Here is a 21,924-nt window from a genome sequence, read left to right on the forward strand (position 1 = left end):
GTCCGGGCCTGCTAGGGACTCCATCACACCAGGGAAGCCTTCGGCATGGGAGATCCAATTGCTTTTTAGTCTAGACATCAAAGGGGCCCCCAGAGTAGCAGAAAATCCAGTCTTCTGCCTCAGCCACATCATTATTAATTATTGTTATAAAAATGCTGGAATGTCTTGCCCAAGGTGTAATCTTTGGCATAAGGTGTACAGCTGGGCTGGGGGGGGGTTCTTTTCTTTTCTTTTCTACTTTTGAGGGGGCGATTGTAAATTCACTGAAATATGTTTTTCAGGGCCCTGAAACTATTTGCAAATTTGGGCTGAATTCACTGAATAATTTCAATGGAAAACACTTAAGAATTCAGAAATGGTAAAATGGTTTGTTTAAAAAATGTGAATTCAAATCAATGTTTCATTTCAAAAGTGTCAATCTGAATTGATATTTTGTTTCAAAATAGCAATTCAAATTGATATTCAAAACAGTTTGTTCAATCAAGCTGTTTTGTTTTTTTCATTCCTCATTTTGTGAAGGAAAAAACAAACTGAAACAACAAACGTTGGGTGGGGGGGGCGATGGTCAGTTTGGCCACTGGTCAGAAAAATCAACAATTCACTGAGTTACACAGCTGCTAACAGCTCTTATTCTGTTAACAAGAAAAATAGAAAAACAAGCCATATCCTCAAATTGTTAGTAAAGTATTAGTGATTTTAAGGTCTAGTTTTTCATTCTTTCCACATGTATAACTCCCAGAGTAGTTGTTAGGAGTTTGGAATGCACAAAAAAATGGAAAAAAATTCAGTAACAAGTGAGTAGACAAAAACATATTCCACCCATCAAAATAGTAATGCTTTTAAAATAATTTTAAGAGCCCGACCCTACACAGGATTACACATGTGAATAATGCTCTTCCTGTGCATAAAGATTTGCAAAATTGGGCATATCTAACACATTTCTGACATGTAACCTTAGGGGAAACATATAGAATAATACGCGTGAATAATTTTGTGCTTATAATGAAAACTGTATCTGTAGGCACCTGGACAGGAGCAGGGCATTATAGCTATTTGTATCTGGTTTGCTTTTTCTTCTTTCCGTAGGGAGATTACAGGCAGAAATGGGTAAGTTAGCTTTTTCCTCATTTTCCCTTCTGTAAATAGTCATCTCACATTAAGGATTTTAACTCTGTTCTCCAGCGCAGTCCCCCTTCCTCCCCAAGGTTCACTATGCACTAAGGTCACCAAAAGGCAATGGAAGAAACATGAAAGGGAACAGAAATAAAGTTTCCAACAGAAACTCTGATGCTGTTTTATTGTTCGCTGTAGCATCCAAGTGATTAGAGGCCGAGGCCCCAATTCAGCATAGCACCTAAGCAAGTGTTTAACTTTAGTCTTGAAACACATGCTTAAGTGTGTTTAAGCTTACTAAACTGCTCAAGACAGTTAAGACCAAAGCAGACTGTGAAGAACTTCCAAAAGCTCTCACAAAACTAAGTGATTGGGCAACAAAGTGGCAAATGAAATTTAATGTGGATAAATGTAAAGTAATGCACATTGAAAAAAATAACCCCAACTATACATACAATATGATGGGGGCTAATTTAGCTACAACGAGTCAGGAAAAAGATCTTGGAGTCATCGTGGACAGTTCTCTGAGGATGTCCACGCAGTGTGTAGAGGCGGTCAAAAAAGCAAACAGGATGTTAGGAATCATTAAAAAGGGGATAGAGAATAAGACTGAGAATATATTATTGCCCTTATATAAATCCATGGTACGCCCACATCTCGAATACTGTGTACAAATGTGGTCACCTCATCTCAAAAAAGATATTCTAGTGCTAGAAAAGGTTCAGAAAAGGGCAACTAAAATGATTAGGGGTTTGGCGAGGGTCCCATATGAGGAAAGATTAAAGAGGCTAGGACTCTTCAGCTTGGAAAAGAGGAGACTAAGGGGGGTATGATAGAGGTATATACAATCATGAGTGATGTGGAGAAAGTGGATAAGGAAAAGTTATTTACTTATTCCTATAATACAAGAACTAGGGGTCACCAAATGAAATTAATAGGCAGCAGGTTTAAAACAAATAAAAGGAAGTTCTTCTTCACGCAGCGCACAGTCAACTTGTGGAACTCCTTACCTGAGGAGGTTGTGAAGGCTAGGACTATAACAGGGTTTAAGAGAGAACTGGATAAATTCATAGAGGTTAAGTCCATTAATGGCTATTAGCCAGGATGGGTAAAGAATGGTGTCCCTAGCCTCTGTTCGTCAGAGGATGGAGATGGATGGCAGGAGAGAGATCACTTGATCATTTCCTGTTAGGTTCACTCCCTCTGGGACACCTGGCATTGGCCACTGTCGGTAGACAGGATACTGGGCTAGATGGACCTTTGGTCTGACCCAGTATGGCCGTTCTTATGTTCTTATGTAAGTGCTTTCCTGAATTGGGCCATAACGTAATTGAGTTGTGGCATACAAGGGACAGTCTAAACCTATTAGATTGGCATTATCAAAAGCACCTGGGACTGGCCTAAATTTGCTCTTACTGAAGTCAGTGGTGAAACTCCCACTAACTTCAGTGGGAACAGAGCTAGGAAAATACTGCCATCAATCTTTATAGTAAAAGCAACAGCACTGATAAAGACCCAGAGAATTGTAGAAATGCAGAACTGGAAGGGACCTCAAGAGGTCTTCTAGTCCTGCCACTTCCCCCCATCCTGCCTTGGTACATGTGGGTGAAGCATACCTAGACCGTCCCTGACAGTGTTTGTCTGACCTGTTCTTAAAAACCTCCAGTGATGGAGATTTCACACCCTCCCTAGCTAGAAAAGCAAATAAATATTGAAGGCTCAAGTCATATCAACAAACTCTTCGCATTTTAGGATTTGATCCTGCTGTCTTTGCACTCTCGATTACCAGTGAAGCCAACAGGAGATTAGGGTCTGTGAAGCAGGATTGGCCTGAATCCTACAAATAATTCAGAGCTGCCAACCTTTGAAAGGATTGATCTGTATGTGTAGTGAATCCATAAGGGTAATGCAACACGAAAGAAAATGTTAGTACTGACGATCTTGATACTGGGAATTAATTTAAAAATGAAAAAAAAAATCCTTGCAATTTTTATTCACTTAAAGTTCTTAAATAATTTAAATGAAAATATTAAATGAATGATATAATTTGTATTTGTTTTTGTTTTATTTTAGGGAAACACCTTGACAATATCAGTAAGTTCTATTTTTCTTCTAATGAAACATCTACGTTTTAGGCAGTAAAGAAAAATCCCATGTGATAACAATTGAACCCAGATATTGCAAAGACTTAAGCCAATATGTAACTTTGCGCAATTCAGTGGGACGACTACACATGAATAAGTGTTTGCAGGATCAGGCCTAAATCAGATAAAATATTACAAGCGTCTAATTATTTATGTGGATTTCTTTCTCTCTCTTTTTAGGTGAACTCCATGAAGAAATTAGTAAGTTATATTTCCCCCAGTCGAAACTTTTTTTGGAGGGTGAAAGTAGAATGAATTATATTACAAAAATAGATAGGATTAAAGAAATGCTGTCTGTACCTTTAAGGAAAATCGCTGGAATGCTGGAGTCCAGGTGTCAGGAAAACAGACATTAACATAGAACAATTGCACCGTTTAAGGGCAATTGGTGAAGCATTAGCCTTAGATCGATAGGAGTTAGTAAGGAAGTAGGATATGCATGCTATGCCCCAGGTGAATTTTGCTGTTTTCTCCTTTGTCCCTTTGTTTGATTCCCGCTCTTTTATCTGTATAAATAAGACTGTTTGGGTCTTGCATGGCCACTCACATTATCTGAGTGTTATTGGCGGAGCGCTGCGCTAATAAAAACAGAGTGGTCTGACAAATTGTGAGTCTTGATTCTAACTTTGACAGGAGGGTGTTACTTTCCATTATAACATCATTTTATTTTTCTACCCTCAAAACTCCTGCAGCTTTAGATTAGACATACAGTGAATGATTTGATGTAAAGAAGCAATGTGAGAAAATGTTTAGGTGACTAGAAGTCAGGGGTACTGACTCAGAATGCTGACTGAGAGTTGCAGCAGCACCTGGGCAGAGAAGTCAGTAATGGCTCCCTGGCCAGTTCTACACAGACCCCAGTCTTACTGAAGAGTAGAGTAGAGGGGTGGAATTTTTTAACCAATTTTATTTTTAGGGGGCGGGGGAAGGAAATTCAGTGACATTAAAATGTTTTGAGAATTCACGTTGAATTTTCCAAATTGTTTGGGTGTAAAAAATCTGAAGAAATTGAAACGTTTTGTTTTCACATTTTCAAAATGAAACATTGAGTTTTTGATTCAAAGTGACTTTTTGTTTTGAAAATGCCTTTATTTTTTTAAGAAGATGCTTGAAATCAGAACAAGACATTTCATTTCAGGTCAGACAAAATATTTTGGTCAAGCTGGAACTAATTTTTTACTGAGCTTTTTATTCACTGAGAGTAACTAAATGAAAAATCTTTGTGGTTCAAGCTGAAATGCACCACTCCCCGCCAATTATTTGGAATTGCTGAGATCTGAAAAACATGTTATTCACCCAGCTTTAGATTACAGCAGCCTATGGGCTATTCTAATCCCTACCACCTGGCTGCAGCTAATATAAATCTTGTCCACCAGCCAGAGGTTACCAGCAGGCAGTGCTTTCTAGCCACACCCACTCCTTATTTGTTGCATGGTCCCATTGCGGTGGGCTGCAGAGTGGTTGTGCAGAAGCTGGCCAGGCTAGTTCAAATCCTGCTAGAGACTTGCCTGTGCTGGGGAAGACGTCAGCTGCTTCCTGGCTCTTTTGAACCACGCACATGACATGAAGGCTCTAGACTGCATGACAAATGTCTCCCCTACCTCAGCCATATCAGCATTAGCCTCCAGATGCTGTGATAGTGTTATTTGGAGTACTGTGTCCAGTTTTGCCCTGACCCACTACAGAAAGGATGTGGACAAATTGGAGAGAGTCCAGCGGAGGGCAACAAAAATGACCGAGGGCTGGGGCACATGATCTATGAGGAGATGCTGAGGGAACTGGGCTTGTTTAGTCTGCAGAAGAGAAGAGTGAGGTGGGATTTGATAGCTGCCTTCAAGTACCTGTTAGAAAAATAGGCCAATGCAAGCCTGTTAGCAAGACTAGGCCCTTAGCATGAGTAGACTCAAGGCCCTTAGCATAAGTAAAATCAAGGCCTTGAGATGCAAGCAGAGAGAAAAGCCTGTGTCAGCTATTATCAGCTTAATGCTTGGTTTGTATTAGTCCATGCTTATCAGCAAGGCCCACGCTTGCCGTAACATATGTGCAGCTGTCTTTTTCTGCTTATGGCCAAAAGCAGTTAGCTTAATGGGTCATCTTCTCATGCATGAAGCCAAGAGTAGTTAGTATGATAGTATAAGGGGTTAAAAGGGGATATCTTATGTCTTCCTTACAATGATAATTACAATGATAAATGTATCCGTGCAGCTGCACTGTTATCATGATGGATGTATCCGTGACAGTTATGCATATCTTGTTCCTTTTTGATTGATATATGTATTCTATGTACTTCAATATTCCCTATAGATACATTTACAGGACCTATAGGGTCAGCCAAACGCAAATAAGACGTCAACAAAGTTGTTTGTTTCGGTGTATAAAAGTAAGCCCATCCGGCCATGTAAGGTGTGTCTCTCTCGGGCATTAGCCGGGATGAGAACACCCGCTCAGCTGATCGATCAATAAAGCTAATGGTACTCGTCTTCCTGTTTCCGTGCTTCCTTGGCGTAATTGGGTAAGCTCCAGGGAGAATCAGGCCCTTTTGGCTAACAAATTGGCGACTCCACGCCGGGACTTCTCTCCCTGTTGGGGGCGTTGACCGGCGGCCGAGGACGGCTCAGGAGAGTGGCCACCTCGAGCTATTGGTTTGCTCGAGCTCCGGGTCGCCACAATCGACCGGGACGGCTACGCCCCCTCTATAGAGAACTCCAGCCGACACGGAAGCAAGACAGTACCAGAAGAGGGGAGTCCACCTGCCGGACGCGGCCACTCCGGGCGCGGTAAGTGCGTTTACCTCTTGGGTTTGAGGATTAACGCCCCCGAAGAGTGAGGGTTGGGACATTGGGCCCCTAATGGTAAAGGAACCCACAGATAGGAAGGTGTGTGGGTAAAAGTTTTCTGATAAGGTACCTAGGTTCAGGCACGGCAAATGTATAACTTTACTAACTCCACTGATTCGTGGACCGTGCTGAATGAGTATTGGAATGTAAATACTACCCTCTTGTGTTTGTTTGCGATAGTACTGCTTGTGTTTTACATTGTACTGACAACTTGGAAACCGCGGTTGCACTAGCCTGGTCTAGGACTTAAGCCAATTCTAGCCGCCCCAAGACTTCCGCGAGGGGAATTTCCCCAGGGACCGGAATATCTTGAAAGCAAGGGGAGTTGGCCGAACCCGTGACCAGGCTGATATCTAGGTGTAATGGGGTCCGGACAAAGCATGTCTACCCGGACACCCCTAGGATGTATGTTAGAAAATTGGCCAGAGTTTAGACGCCAAGCAGATTATGGAATGGTACTGTGTAAGGATAATCTGGAAAAATTCTGTACCTTAGAATGGCCAACGTTTGGGGTGGGGTGGCCCGCAGGGGGAACACTCAAACTGGAAACAGTGCAGGCTACACATAACGTTGTCACTCGGGATGGGCATTGGGATCAATACCCCTATATAGATATCTGGCAGGATCTCGTGGCCAATCCCCCCCCGTGGCTACGGGAATGCAGAGCACAAGCTATCAGAGCCTTATTAGCCCGCGCCCCTGTTAAAAAGCCCTGTCCCCCTTATGATACCCCCCGTCCGCCTGCCGTGCTTCCTTCTGCCCCTGACCCAATGCTTCCTCCTCCTGTATATCCTGGTCTCCCGGTCTTGGCAGCTGCAGCAGCTCCACAGGCTCCAGCTCTCGCTTCCCCTCCCCCGAAGGCGGAAGCCCCGGCCGTAGTGGCAAAACCCTTGCCTGACACACAGGAGGCTGCAGGGATAGACTCGGCCATAGAGCTGGGGGATGAGCCGTCTGTTTCAGAGCACTCTGATAAGGGTGACTCAGTGGCAGACCGAGTTAAACAGAATCCTAGGACAGGCCTCAAGGTGCAGGGGGCAGGGAGCTCCACGCTTGTCGTCTCTTACAAGAATGCCCCAGAGGAAACTACCCCAGTGTTTGAGGGCCCCTTACGGGAGACTATGCTTCCTGGCGGTGCTGGGGGTACTGGTGTCCTGACTATGGTATATGTCCCCTTCACCACCAGCGATCTGTATAACTGGAAACACCAGAATCCCCCGTTTACGGAAGACCCTGCCCCGCTGACTGCCGTTTTTGAGACCTTGGTTACAGCCCATAAGCCCACCTGGGGGGATATGAGGGTTGCTCTAGATACCCTTCTTACTGCAGAGGAGAGACGCTTAGTTTTCTCCCAAGCCCGCAAGTGTTTACGAGAATCGGGGGTGCGGGAAGAGGATTTAGCTAGACGGCTCCCTACTGCACCACCCAACTGGGGACATACAGAGGCTCCAGATATAACAAAACACCAGGACTATGCCACGGCAGTGGTACAGGGGATGAAACGCTGTATTCGGAAAACCACAAATTGGGCTAAATTGTATAATGTGAGACAAGAGAAAAATGAAAATCCAGCCGCTTTTTATGAGCGCTTGTGCGATACCTGTAAAAGGTATACTGACCTCGATCCAGAGACTGCCAATGGAAAGCAGGTATTAATCCCCCTTTTCATTGGACAGTCCTATGAGGATATCAGAAGGAAATTACAGAAGCTAGATGGAGCTGCAGGCAAGAATATAGAAGAGCTCCTGGGGATTGCAGTGAAGGTTTATGACCGCAGGGATGACAAGGAGCAGAGGAAAGGGGCTCGCGTACTGGCTATGGCCCTGAGAGAAGGAAGAGAGGAAAAGGGGGGCAGGGGAAGAGGACGCTCAGGCTCAATTGGCAGGGGAAAGGGCTCCCGGTTGGGTCGGAATCAGTGTGCCTATTGTAAGGAAGAGGGACACTGGAGAAATGAATGCCCCCGCCGACAGGTTAGAGGAGAGGGACACAAGGATGGGACTTCACCCGTGCCTGTTTTCTATGGTGGCACGGGGGAAGGGGCTACCCTATAGGGAGGCCGGGGGACCCAACGGCCCCTCCTGGCAGCACAACCCGCCAGTCTGGATCCCACGGTAAAAATTAAGGTAGAGGGCCGCCCGATTACAGCCCTTATTGATACAGGGGCTACTCTTGGTTACTACCCTCGACACGGCACCCGAGCCAGAGCCCAAGGGTGTGTCACGGTCCAAGGAATAGAGGGCAGCACATTACACTAAAGAAAACCCTCCCCCTCTTAGTGAAAGTAGGGGACCGCCAAGTATCCCATCAATTTGTTTGCAGCCCTTCCTGCCCCATTGCGCTGCTAGGGCGAGACCTCCTCACTAAATTACAGGCGGAGATCTCGTTCACTAATGGGGCTATGGAGGTTAGGCTCCCAAAACAACAAGCTTCCAACTATCAGATGGCCCTACTTAACGTTGCTGTAAAACCTGCCCTGGCACACCACGGGGTTGACGAGGCTTCCTGCCAGGCGTCAATGCCAGAGTTTGGGCTGAGGAGGAAGTCATGCCCGTGCCAAAATGCCTCGCCGGTACACATCACCCTTAAGGAAGGAGTTGCCCGTCCGCATCCGACAGTATCCTTAAGTTAGCCACTCAAATCGGGTTAAAACCTCTGATCCAAAAGTTTGTACAATGTGGGTGGCTAAGGGAGGGCACGTCCCCGTATAACACCCCGATAATGGGAGTGCCTAAGCCTAACGGACAATACCGGCTCGTGCAGGATCTAAGGCAGGTCAATAAGCTAATAGAGGCGCCTTATCCTGTTGTCCCAAACCCCCACACGATTCTAGGACAGATACCCAAAAGCCATGGTTGGTTCTCAGTAATAGATTTAAAAGACGCCTTCTTTTCCATTCCCCTTGATCAGGAATCTCAAAAGCTGTTTGCCTTTGAGTGGGAGGATTCCGACACCCATTACAAAGCCCAATACCTCTGGACTGTTGTTCCGCAGGGGCTTACTTGTGCACCGGAAATTTTTGGGAGTCAGCTACGGAGGGACCTTGCTCCCTTCCTAGCTCGACACCCTGCGTGCAACGTAGTCCAGTACTGCGATGATTTACTTTTAAGCACTGAGACAGAGCAGACTTGTAAGGAACAAACTGTAGAACTCCTTAACTTCCTGGGGGCACAGGGATACAAAGCCTCTAAGGAAAAAGCACAACTGGTTAAACAGCAGGTCACTTTCCTAGGGTACCGCCTTAGTCAGGGGAGTCGAAGTTTAAGTAACGATAGAATCCAGGCTATACTCGACAGCCCTCAGCCCCAGAACCCCAGAGAATTGAGAGCTTTCCTGGGACTGACCGGCTTTTGCCGACTCTGGATCCCTGACTATGGGGGAAAAGCCAGACCCCTATATGAAGCCCTAACTAAAGAAGGTCTGCTGCATTGGAAGTGGACTAAGGACAAAGAGAAAGCATTTCAAGAGCTTAAAAGAGCTTTAATTCAGCCTCCTGCTCTGGCTCTCCCAGATCCACGGAAACCATTTACTTTGTATGTCCACGAAAGGGCCGGGGTAGCGTCTGGGGTCCTCTGTCAAAAGTCAGGACCGACCTGGAGACCTATCGGCTATTATTCCAGAGTCTTAGATCCCGTTGCCAGGGGATGGCCAGCCTGCTTGCGGGCTGTTGCTGCAACTGCTCTCCTCGTACAGGAAGCCGAGAAGTTAACCCTTGGTGGGGACACTGAGGTTGTGGTGCCTCACGGAGTACCCCAGATACTAGGAACAGGGGCGGGGGATAGACATCTGAACCCCAGTCGGCATACTAAGTATGAGGTGGGACTTTTACTAGCCCCAAACCTCACCTTTAAAACAGTCAGTTCTCTCAACCCAGCTACCTTACTGCCTGACCCTCAGGTTCCCAGTGGTGCTGTTGATCTGACCCATGACTGTGTCGAAGTCCTGCAGCAAGAGACTAAACCCCGTCCCGATCTTTCAGATTTGCCCTGGCCCAACCCTGATCTTGAGGCATATGTCGATGGTTCTAGTTATGTACTAGATGGGAAGCGGTACACAGGGGCTGCTGTGATAATTAAAAGCACAGAGGTGGTGTATCCCTTTAAACTCAGCTCCTCTTTATCCGCTCAAGCAGCAGAACTAATTGCTCTCATCGAAGCTCTTCGCCTGGGGGCTGGGAAGACCATAAATCTATACACTGACAGTTGCTATGCGTACATGGTAGTACATGCTCATGGGACCTTGTGGAAAGAAAGGGGTTTCATTACAGCCTCGGGCCAAAGAATTGCCCATGGGACCCTTATCAAATTGTTGCTTGAAGCCTTAATGCTTCCCCTGCGGGTTGCTGTCATCCATGTCCGTGCACATGGGAAAGCTCCGGATGCAGAGCAGCGCAAGTATAATCGTTTGGCTGATCTGGCTGCGAAGGAGGCAGCACGCAGGGGAACTGTGTGGCTTCTTTTAGTTCAGGACACTGAGACCGAAACTCCTGTCCCCCGTTACACGACAGAGGAGGTGTCCTGCGCCCAAGCTGCAGGGGCCCAGCAAACCCCCTCTGGGTGGTGGAAACTACCCGGGGGAGAAGTATTCGTTCCCCGTCCGGTGCTCCAGGAGATTCTTCAATCCCTGCATAAAGAGGGACATTTAGGATCGGGGGCGATGGTTGATTTGGCTGCCCGATCCCTTAGAGCAGTGGGTATGCATACAGAAGCCCAGAGAATTGTCAGTAATTGCTCTGTTTGTCAGCGCACTAACCAGAAGGGATCTGGCCCCCCTGTTCCACTGGGAGGCCGACCCTGGGCTGCCTACCCCTTTCAAAGGTGGCAAGTGGATTTTGCTGAAGTACCCCCTTGCCGAGGCTACAAATACTTGCTTGTTTTTGTTGATCAGCTTACCGGGTGGGTGGAGTGTTTCCCTACCCGACACTGTCAGGCTCGGGCAGTTACTAAGACCCTGCTACATGAAATACTTCCCAGATACCACCTCCCTGAAGTAATTGAGTCAGATCGGGGAAGTCACTTCATCTCCCAAGTGGTCCAACAGGTAGCGCAGGCCCTTGGTATCCAGTGGAAGCTGCATACTCCTTGGAGGCCACAAAGCTCAGGCCAGGTAGAAAGAATGAATAGGACTCTCAAAGATACTTTAACAAAGCTCTGTATAGAGTCTGGTTTAAAGTGGCCTGATGCCTTGCCGCTTGCGCTTACTCGCATTCGAAGGGCCCCCCGTAAGGGTCTGAGACTCTCACCCTTTGAGTTGGTTTTCGGGTTCCCTCCCCGAGTACTCATCCCCGGGTTCCGGGAAAATGTAAGCTGGGAGGTAGGGAATGACTCTTTGTGGAAACAGGTCTCTGCGCTGCAATCTGTCTTGTTTCAGCTACACCGGTACGCAGCACCCTTCCAGGCCCTTCCCTTGGATCGACCCGTGCATTCGTTCCAGATCGGTGACCGGGTCTTTATCAAGAAGTGGAAGCGTGATCCTCTCACAGCACGGTGGGAAGGCCCACATACTGTTTCGCTCATCAGCCAAGCTGCCGTCAAGGTTCTTGGAAGCGACAAATGGACGCACTGCACGCGAGTTAAACGCTTTGTTGGCTCGGATCCAGAGGACGAATCAACCGAGGAGGACGACAGCCCTCTGCTCCCCCCGGCTCCGGACGCCCGGGGTGGCACAGGTGAAGACTCTAACTGGGAGTATCACGGACTGGAGGGCTTAAAGGGACTCTTTAAAAGAAGGCAACAATGAAGTTGTTCCTCCTGTTTCTGTTTTGTTTCCTTGCTTGCTCTTATGGTTGGGAAAACAGGTTTCTGCAGTTAGGAGAGATAATTGCAAGTTCCTTTAACCTCACTAACTGCTGGGTGTGCGGTGGCCCAGGGGAATTGGATGAATGGCCCTGGGTAGCCCAGCCAGTGCAGCCCAAGTACTTGCTGAGTAATCTCAGCATCGTGCATAATGGCACGGAGCAATGGTCCACAGATAGTAGCCCTTGGCGGCTCTATTCCGCTGGCATGGGAATCTTTTGCCTTAATCGCACCCGGCGTGGGGGCCGGTATGTGGGGGAAAGTAAATGTAGTTGGACCCTATCCCGGGGATATGATTGCTACCATCATCCTGGCTGTCACACCTATGATTGCTCTAAATATCGAGGGCGATGGAACCATACCCATGTGAAATTAACCAATAGTAGCTGGGTCAGATGTTCCTTCCAACACCATACCGGTGAGGGTTGTAAGGCAGTGGGACTAGATGGGTTCTTTGATTCCCTCTTTCTAGCCTGTCAGCGATAACACCACTAGTAAAAGCATGTGATCCGGTGGTATCAGTGGGCATGGCAGCACTCTAATGGAACTCGGGTAACTCACTTCAGACACTTTTGGTCTAATACCGACAGGCCCAGGTCAGGTTGTAAGTGTGTGTGGAAAGCAGGAGCTGGAGCATGGAAATGTGAATACTGTGCTGCTGATGGGGTACCGTCCTCCGTGATGGGTGGGCCATTCGGAGGACCCTAGGAACAGGCAACCACATATACTATGAACGACCCTTGGACCCCGATACCTGGGATGGCCCTTTTGCTAATGGGACTTGGGCCCTAAAGGGCCATTATTGGATCTGTGGCTCTTATGCCTATCGCAGACTTCCACCAAATTGGTCGGGGATATGTTATGTGGGGTATATTCGGCCATTGTTCTTTCTCCTGCCCCAAAACCGGGGAAACACACTAGGAATTAGAGTGTATGATGATCTCGTTAGGGAAAAGCGGTTTGTGGACTCCACTTTAACTGCCGGAAGTTCCCAGGCCTGGGGAGCTCAGGAGTGGCCCCCAGAGCGGATCATCAAACATTATGGGCCTGCCACCTGGAATCCCACCGAGCTTGTCACGGGAGCTAGGGAACCCATTTACAATCTGAACCGCATTATCAGGCTGCAAGCTATCTTGGAAATATTAACCAACCAGACAGCTGCAGCGTTAGATCTGCTGGCAGATCAGTCAACCCAAATGCGAAATGCCATCCTCCAACATCATCTAGCTCTTGATTACTTGCTGGCGGAGGAAGGCGGGCTCTGTGCAAAACTTAATGAGTCTAATTGCTGCCTGCAAATAGATGACAATGGGCAAACAGTGAAACAGTTGACCAAAGAAATGAAAAACTCGCCCACGTCCCAGTCCAAACCTGGGGTGGGTGGGACCTGAACTGGTTCACATCCTGGTTGCCACAAATGGGATGGTTTCGTAAAGGCTTTTGCTTTTATGCTTGTTATAGTTACCCTTATAACCTTCGCTTGCTTCACCCCTGCTTGGTCGCTATAGTTCGACGACTGGCTACCCACGTTACCTATCAGCAAATAATGACCTTATATCGGCCAGAGGATCGGCCAAAGGAAGCAGAGGAGTGGGGAAGTTTAAGCTCTTAAAATGCTTTAAGGGGGGAAAGCTGTTAGAAAAATAGGCCAATGCAAGCCTGTTAGCAAGACTAGGCCCTTAGCATGAGTAGACTCAAGGCCCTTAGCATAAGTAAAATCAAGGCCTTGAGATGCAAGCAGAGAGAAAAGCCTGTGTCAGCTATTATCAGCTTAATGCTTGGTTTGTATTAGTCCATGCTTATCAGCAAGGCCCACGCTTGGCGTAACATATGTGCAGCTGTCTTTTTCTGCTTATGGCCAAAAGCAGTTAGCTTAATGGGTCATCTTCTCATGCATGAAGCCAAGAGTAGTTAGTATGATAGTATAAGGGGTTAAAAGGGGATATCTTATGTCTTCCTTACAATGATAATTACAATGATAAATGTATCCGTGCAGCTGCACTGTTATCATGATGGATGTATCCGTGACAGTTATGCATATCTTGTTCCTTTTTGATTGATATATGTATTCTATGTACTTCAATATTCCCTATAGATACATTTACAGGACCTATAGGGTCAGCCAAGTAACGCAAATAAGACGTCAACAAAGTTGTTTGTTTCGGGGTATAAAAGTAAGCCCATCCGGCCATGTAAGGTGTGTCTCTCTCGGGCATTAGCCGGGACGAGAACACCCGCTCAGCTGATCGATCAATAAAGCTAATGGTACTCGTCTACCTGTTTCCGTGCTTCCTTGGTGTAATTGGGTAAGCTCCAGGGAGAATCGGGCCCTTTTGGCTAACATACCTGAAGCAGGGTTCCAAAGAGGATGGAGCTCGGCTGTTGTCAGTGGTAGCAGAAGTGGCTACAACTTGGAAGAGAGAGAGGCAACACGGGAGCCAGAAGGAGGGGAAAGGGTATAATGGAGAGATGTCCCATTGGTTTAGAAGAAAGTTAAACCAATCCATATTAAGGATAAGGAAAGTAGAAAGGCTAAAGACGGAGTTATAGAACCGAATGAATATTAACTGTTCAAGTGGTGTTAGTGGTTACCATTCTAGGGCCTACTCTTGCAATCTCTGCACACCTCAGACTCCCAGAAGCAGAACGGGGCCCCACTTCTAGAAACAGTTCAAACCTGTAAACCTTTGAATTTTTATTTTCACTTGTAGCCAGAAAATCCACAATATGGACAGAAATGTAATTAACGATTATCTAGACAATATAAAATGGAGAATATAAATCTTTGTTCATTGAAAAAACTCTTAAATAGTTTGTATTTATTTCTGTTTGCTTTATTTTAGGGGCACATCTTGAAAATATTAGTAAGTTCAATTTTTATCCCAATCTAACCTCTCCGTTGAAGTTGTACACAGTTAAATTGTTGTTGTTTTTAATTAAAGGAATAATGTCAATTTGAAAATCAAATGCACGAACTTTGGCCGCTATTCAGATGGCACAGCAGCTCGGTCATTTGCAGGATTGGGGTGTTTGTAACAAATCGTTGTCTATAAAATGGTACGTCAGAATAAAAACAGACTTTGATAATAATGTTACGGTCTGTCCTTTCATTCCTTGCACACATGCCACTCCCAGTGCAATCAAAGGGTGATGGGCTGGGAGGAATAGTAATCAAAGTATTCTGAATTTTGATTTTTCATCATCATTTTTATTTCCAATGACCAAAAGGGGCAGGAAAATGTCAACCAAATTGTCACATGCCCTCCCCAAACACAGACTATTTTCTCACCAGCTCTAACAATTAATAATCAGACCTAAAGACACCTTGCGCTGCAAAACTGTAAATCTTAAAAAAATTATATTGGAGCCCTGAGCCGACACATTCTTAAACGTATGCTTCATTTTCAGCACACAGATGGTCTTGCTGAAGTCAGTGGGAGTACTCACATGCTTAACATTGCGTACGAGCATCACTCTTTACAACCCACTGGTGAATGTGTTACAGGCCTGCCTGCATGCTGCTCTACATACAATATGAGTCTGCTACAGACCGTTGCTAAATCTACAGCAATTTGGTCTTTTTTTTTTAGCTCTGGAAGTCCCCACTTAAATCCCTGGTGAATCAGCCAAGATGGCGGCCATCACACTTGCATATGGTTAACTTTAAGTATGTGATTACTTCCACTGAAATAAATCAAGGCCTATGTACGTGAGCTGAATGACTATAATGAAAAGTGATCTATACATTTCCATGTATGCTAAGAGAATTTTTAATTGCCTTTTCCCTTTCTTTTTATTTAAGGTGAACTGAATGAAAAAATTAGTAAGTTATATTTTCTCATTTCTGTGTGGATTGCATCTTCTCATGACATTGTCCATCTACTTTTCTCCCCAGACAGGAACTGCAGGCTGAATTCAAACCCACACAGGGCCGGCTCCAGACCCCAGCGCGCCAGCGCGCAGGACGACGTCCCGCGGGAGGGCGGCAGGCGGCTCCGGTGGACCTCCCGCAGGCATGCCCGCGGAAGGTGCGCTGGTCCCGCCGCTCCGGTGGACCTCCCGCAGGCATGCCCGCGGAAGGTGCGCTGGTCCCGCCGCTCCAGTCGAGCATCCGCAGGCATACCTGCGGGAGGCCCACCGGAGCCACGGGACCAGTGGACCCTCTGCAGGCACATCTGCAGGAGGTCCACGGGAGCCGCGGGACCGGCGACCGCCAGAGCACCCCCCGCGGAGTACCGCCCTGCTTGGGGCGGCGCAAATCCTAGAGCCGCCCCTGAACACACAACAAATGATTTGTCACCAAAAAGATTGTGAGATAGTGATTAAAACTGAGAGTATTGAATAGATATGCTGGTCCACATTCTCAGCCACCTAATGAAACTGTGTGACAGACGTTCTGAGTTTTGACAAGCTCTAGTCTGGGGTATTGTAGTACTTCCTGTGGAATCACAGACATGTACTGGAACGCTGCGAGTAACAACTCCAACACACACACGCAGGGCTTGACTTTGTACTAGGGTCCCAGATCAGATACAACAATATAGTAACATAGGAGACAACAATTTAACAGTAAGATAAAGATACAAGACTATCTGTTGGTAAGGAGTTCGTCTACAGTGATCATCTGTGACGTTATTGATATAAATGGGAACCATATAGAACATGGGTTGCAACCAAGGTCAGTGGTGGCACCAAATCTTAAGTGAAGGGTTCATATAAGGTGTCTAAGACCAGGTTCTGGGTTGCTGGTTATGATTATGCTGTCTGTATGTCTGTGTATCATTTTGTAGTTGAAGTTATAAGTATTGGCTCTGTACTGTCTGTATTTGGTATTCTGCTCTGCCTCTGGGAAGTGTCCCAGACAAGCTGATGTCAGCCCTGCATAGCTGGCTTGATGACCCATTAAGGGCCATCAGCTACACAATTGACCCATGGAGAGAAGGCAGACATGCCTTGTGACTCAGCAAAGTATGCAGAAACTTGTCCATGTGACTCCAGACTCCATTTTATTTTTGCTGTAAGTTTCCACCGTGAGGACAAAGGGATTCTTACACCTGGAAAAGTCTATATAAGGCTGATGCATCATCTCCATCTGGTCTTCAATCCTGCTTCTGACCTCTGGAAGGACTTTGCTACAAACTGAAGCTCTGCACGAAGGACTGTTGACCCATCCCAGCGGGGGATGTTCCAGAGACTTAATCTGAACCTGCAGTTTACTCCAGCACTGCTGCAAGCCTGAACTAAGAACTTTGCATTACTGTATGTAATTGATTCCATTTAACCAATTCTACCTCTCATCTCTACCTTTTTCCCTTTGTAAATAAACCTTTAGATTTTAGATTCTAAAGGATTGGCAACAGCGTGATTTGTGGGTAAGATCTGATGTGTATATTAACCTGAGTCTGGGTCTTGGTCCTTTGGGATCGAGGGAACCTTTTTCTTTTATTGGGGTGTTGGTTTTCATAACCATTCATCCCCAGGACGAGTGCACTGGTGGTGATACTGGGAGACTGGAGTGTCTAAGGAAATTGCTCGTGTGACTTGTGGTTAGCCAGTGGGGTGAGACCAAAGTCCTTTTGTCTGGCTGGTTTGGTTTGCCTTAGAGGTGGAAAAACCCCAGCCTAGGGCTGTAACTGCGCTGTTTGAGCAATTGGTCCTGATTTGGCACTCTCAGTTGGGTCCCGCCAGAATCGCTCCGTCACATCATCACATTACATAAATTCACTGCCTACAATCCCGTCCCACCCTGTGTAGTGGTTGTGTAAAGGATGTGGCCTTTAACCCCACGTAGGACTAGAATAATTGATACTGGAAGATTTCAGAGGTGCCTTATCCATGGTTTGGAAGGGAATCGTTCCCCAAAGACTGATTAAAAAGTCTTGGCATGAGATGGTTTTGATGAAGGGGTTGGGCTTAATTTAATCTTGGGAGAAAAGCTCTTCCATAACATCTTTATTTCTGATTTTTTAAATTATTATTACTATTATTATTATTTAGGTGGACTTCAAAGAGAACTTGGTAAGTGTTTCCCTCCCCCTCCCTTTTTCTGTAATGCATCCTTTTTTATTAATCAGATTCATCTTAACAATGAACTTATTCACATGAGTGCTCACCTTCATTTGATTTGCGTGGTTTCAGAATGGAGAAAAGCCCTAGTTTGTCCAAGTAAGTAAAGTTTGTATTTAGCTAATGTCCAAATTTCACTTTCTGGAGAGATCCTTGCTCCCTTTCTTTGTAGAAATAGTTTAAAACAACACAAAACACAAATAGGAGATAATGCAATAGTTTCTCTGGTTGAAATTTGAATGGTGAAGGTGGTTCCCCAAGTGAGCTGTATTGCTGGGGAATCTTCCTTTGGGAACATGGAGAGAAGTGAATTAATATTTTTCTGGATAATACATGCTCAGGTAGTACTTGAATGGGATGCTGTCCTGATGTTATTCTGTGCACATTCATAGGGGAAGGACAGCCCAGTGGCTAGCGTGTTAGCCTAGAATTCTGAAGGCCTCAGTTCAGATCCCTTCTCCTGTGTGACATTGGGCAAATCACTTAGTTTCTTTTTTGCCAGAAGCTGGGAATGGGTGACAGAGGATGGGTCACTTGATGATTGCCCGTTCTGTTCATTCCCTCTGGGGCACCTGGAGTTGTCAGAAAACAGGATACTGGGTCAAACAATATATGCCACTCAACCCAAAACAAACACATTTTAAGATTTTTGGTTGACCCAAAATTATTATTTTTTATTTATTTTTGGTGTAAACCTAAAAATCAGTTATTTGCACAGTTCTGGGAGAAGAAGCCAAAGATGCACAAAACTTCCCACACCGGTTTCACCTGCTGCTCTATGGGTCTGCTCTTATATACATCCAGTGCTTAATGTGTAATGAAAGAGGTTCCGGGGCTCAAGCGTTTTTCCTACATTCATAATTGATGAAGCAAGCCCAGAGGTACCAGGTCTACAAACTGCCAAGCCTAGAGATGCCGGGGCGCAATGCTGGCGTGCCCTGGCACAAATTTAAGCACTGAACACATCCCCTTCCCCACACAGACCTCCTTATTCTTGATGTACGATTTGATAGGAATTTTTATTGTCAGCTATCCTAGTGATCAGGCTATACTGGGAGTTTTGTCTTCAGAGGAAAAGACGACTTTGTCAGTTTTTGTTAAAGTTGGATTCTATAGCAGTTTCCTCTCCTCTGCTGAAAACAGAAGATGATCTTCTCCTTCCTCCTTAGATAATGTCGTGAGGAGACCTGGGTGAAAAATGGATATTTCAGTTCATTGGCAATTTCAAAAAAATGAAGACAAATTTGTTTTGGGTCAGACCAGAAATGAAAATTTTTAGAAAGTTAAAAAAATGATTTAAACAAAATGTTATATTTTGAGCATTATAAACTTTTTTTTTTGCTTTTTTAAAAATAAAATTAAGGGAAATTTTGAAATGAAATATTGTTCCCAACCAAAAAAATCAAAATATTTCATTTTTAAAAAGTCAAAACAAAATATTCTGATTTTTTTTGAATATTTTTATTTGTCTTAAACAAATAATTTGGCAAAATTGACATGGATTTGGAAAATGTTTGTGTTGTTGAATCTGCATTTTTCACCAACAAAAGTTTTGGCCTAACAATGTCACCAACTCTAGTTGTGAGAGCGACCCATTGTGTTTTATTCCACTTTAACCACTGTTTGGGCTAAAATCTCTCTCTGCTTCTTCAGACTGTCCTAACGCCCTTTTCTGGTGGCTCGCCTCACTCTAGAGAGTTGGCCTCTTGGCTGGTAGCCCTTTGTACCTGGCCTTCATTATTCCCCATGGAACTGAAATTAGGGGTATATCAAACCATGCTATGGTGTGACCTGACTTTAAATATTAGGAAGGAGGAGCACAGCAGGGGTTCTGTTCATGAAAAAGAAATGGGAATAAAACCTGCTGGGGCTCCCCAGCGTTCCTGGGTCTCTGATCCCCTCTCTGGGGAGAGGCATCTGCAGGAGAGGAAAGATTCTGCATCTCAGACCTGGCGCAGATGGCCTTTCGCTTGTGTTACTGACCTGTTCCTGCTCGGGTTTGTGACTCTGTCCTGCACTCTGCTGAGGGCAGATATGATTGCTCTTTATAAATAGATCAGAGGGATAAATATCAGAGAGGGAGAAGAATTATTTAAGCTTAGTACCAATGTGGACACAAGAACAAATGGATATAAACTGGACACTAGGAAGTTTAGACTTGAAATTAGACGAAGGTTTCTAACCATTAGAGGAGTGAAGTTCTGGAACAGCCTTCCAAGGGGAGTAGTGGGGGCAAAAGACATATCTGGCTTCAAGGCTAAGCTTGATAAGTTTATGGAGGGGTTGGTATGACGGGATCAGGGCCGGCTCCAGAAGGAGGGTTGAGCGCAGCCCCTGGCTAGGGTGACCAGACAGCAAATGTGAAAAATTGGGATGGGGGTGGGGGTAATAGGAGCCTGTATAAGAAAAAGACCCAAAAATCGAGACTGTCCCTATAAAATCAGGACATCTGGTCACCCTACCCTGGCCCATGTCCTCATCCCTGGGTCCCCACCAGGGCAGGTGGAGGGTCTGCAGCTCCCACGGCTGCCCGCATGGCTCTTACCTGACCCAGATGCAGCTTCCAGCCTGGCCTGGGGACAGGGCCTCGGGGCCAAAGAGCTGCCACCAGGCCATGGTAAGAGACACCCGGGCAGCTGCTGTGGAGAGCCACAGACCCTCCATCAGCCCTGGGTGGGGGTCATCTGGGGGCAGGGACATGGGCCAGGGCTGCTCTCGCCCCCACCCCACGGCTCCCCACAGCTGCACAGGTTCCCCGGTCAGGCTCCAGCTTCTGGGCCTTTGGGGGAGGAGAAGGGGCAGGGGGCAAGGCCCGTGGGGAGTGGGAGGGCCAGTCCCTCATTCCTGCACCTCTGGCTCTGCCTTTAGCATCATGATTCTCTCTTTCCACTGCAGCGAATGTGACCCTGGATCCAAACACAGCAAATGCCCAGCTCATCGTGTCTGAGGATGGGAAAAGCGTGAGGCGTGGAATTGCACGGCAGGAGGTGCCGGACAATCCAGAGCGATTCCATTCTTTCTGTTTGCTGGGCTGTGAGAGGTTCAGCTCAGGGAGACATTACTGGGAGGTGGAGGTGGGAGATGGAGGGTTTGGGGCTGTGGGTGTTGCCAGAGAGTCTATGAGGAGGAAGGGAGGGATCAGATTTAACCCTGAGCAGGGGATCTGGGCTGTAGAGCGGTGTGGGGATCAGTACCGGGCTCTCACCTCCCCAGAAACTCCCATGCCCCTGAGTGAGAGACCTAGGAAGATTGGGGTTTATCTGGACTATGAAGCGGAGTGGGTGGCATTTTATGATACTGGTAATGAGACCCTGATCTTTTCTTTCATGTCAGCATCTTTCACAGGGGAGACAATCCTTCCCTTCTTCTGGGTGGGGATTGGAGTCCTGCTCAGAGTCTGCCCCTGAGGCCTGGAGATGCGGAGGTAGCAATATCCCACTGGGGTTCACTCTGGTTCTGGACCAGAAATGGACTGAACTAGTTGTTGTCCTGGGGACAGCTCAGGTGGTTTAAAACACACTGCTGTGGTTCTAGAGAGGGGGATTGGGGAGACATGGGGGGGTTGTAGGGAGCATAGGCACCGACTCTGTGGGTGCCGCAGGGCTTGAGCACCCACAGGGAAAAATTAGTGGGTGCTCTGCACCCACCGGAAGCCAAGCTCCCTTCACCCCCCACCCAACTCACCTCCTCCTCCTGCCCTGAGCACGCCACGTCCCCACTCCTCTGCCTACCTCCCAGTGCTTCCCGCCGCCACACAGCTGTAGCAAGCTCCGGGAGGGAGGGGGGAAGAGGCAGGGGCGGGGGCGGAGATTTGGGGACGGAGTTGGACGAGGGGCAGGGGTGGAGGTGGGGTGGGGTGGGGCCGGGGCCGAGGGGGGTTGAGCACCCACTGGCGCCAGTAGAAGGTGGTGCCTATGGTAGGGAGAGGAGAAGCTGAAGACTGGAAAGGGAACGTGAGGCTTTACTGGGGAGGGA

General features: G+C 46.6%; 2 protein-coding genes across 4 annotated transcripts in view; both read left to right on the plus strand.

Annotated features, from left to right (window-relative positions):
- Positions 1-21,924, plus strand: part of LOC120384921 (maestro heat-like repeat family member 5) — a 924,418-nt gene that overhangs the window by 525,535 nt on the left and 376,959 nt on the right. The gene's annotated exons all lie outside the window — the stretch shown is intronic.
- Positions 1,003-21,477, plus strand: LOC120384923 (butyrophilin subfamily 2 member A2-like). The gene is made up of 8 exons (XM_039504025.1): positions 1,003-1,107; positions 3,187-3,207; positions 3,438-3,458; positions 14,727-14,747; positions 15,686-15,706; positions 17,881-17,901; positions 18,022-18,048; positions 20,845-21,477. The coding sequence occupies exons 1-8, from the start codon at positions 1,104-1,106 to the stop codon at positions 21,354-21,356; spliced, it is 648 nt and encodes a 215-aa protein (XP_039359959.1). The 5' UTR covers positions 1,003-1,103; the 3' UTR covers positions 21,357-21,477.

The sequence above is a fragment of the Mauremys reevesii genome, linkage group 17 (genome assembly GCF_016161935.1).
Source record: "Mauremys reevesii isolate NIE-2019 linkage group 17, ASM1616193v1, whole genome shotgun sequence".
NCBI classification, from domain to species: domain Eukaryota; kingdom Metazoa; phylum Chordata; order Testudines; family Geoemydidae; genus Mauremys; species Mauremys reevesii.

What these genes read in the sequence shown, in the direction of transcription:
- LOC120384923 (XM_039504025.1), top strand. An exon ending in TGGACTTCAAAGAGAACTTG is followed by an intron (nt 17,902 to 18,021) that starts GTAAGTGTTTCC and finishes GCGTGGTTTCAG; the next exon opens with AATGGAGAAAAGCCCTAGTT. An exon ending in AAAAGCCCTAGTTTGTCCAA is followed by an intron (nt 18,049 to 20,844) that starts GTAAGTAAAGTT and finishes TTTCCACTGCAG; the next exon opens with CGAATGTGACCCTGGATCCA.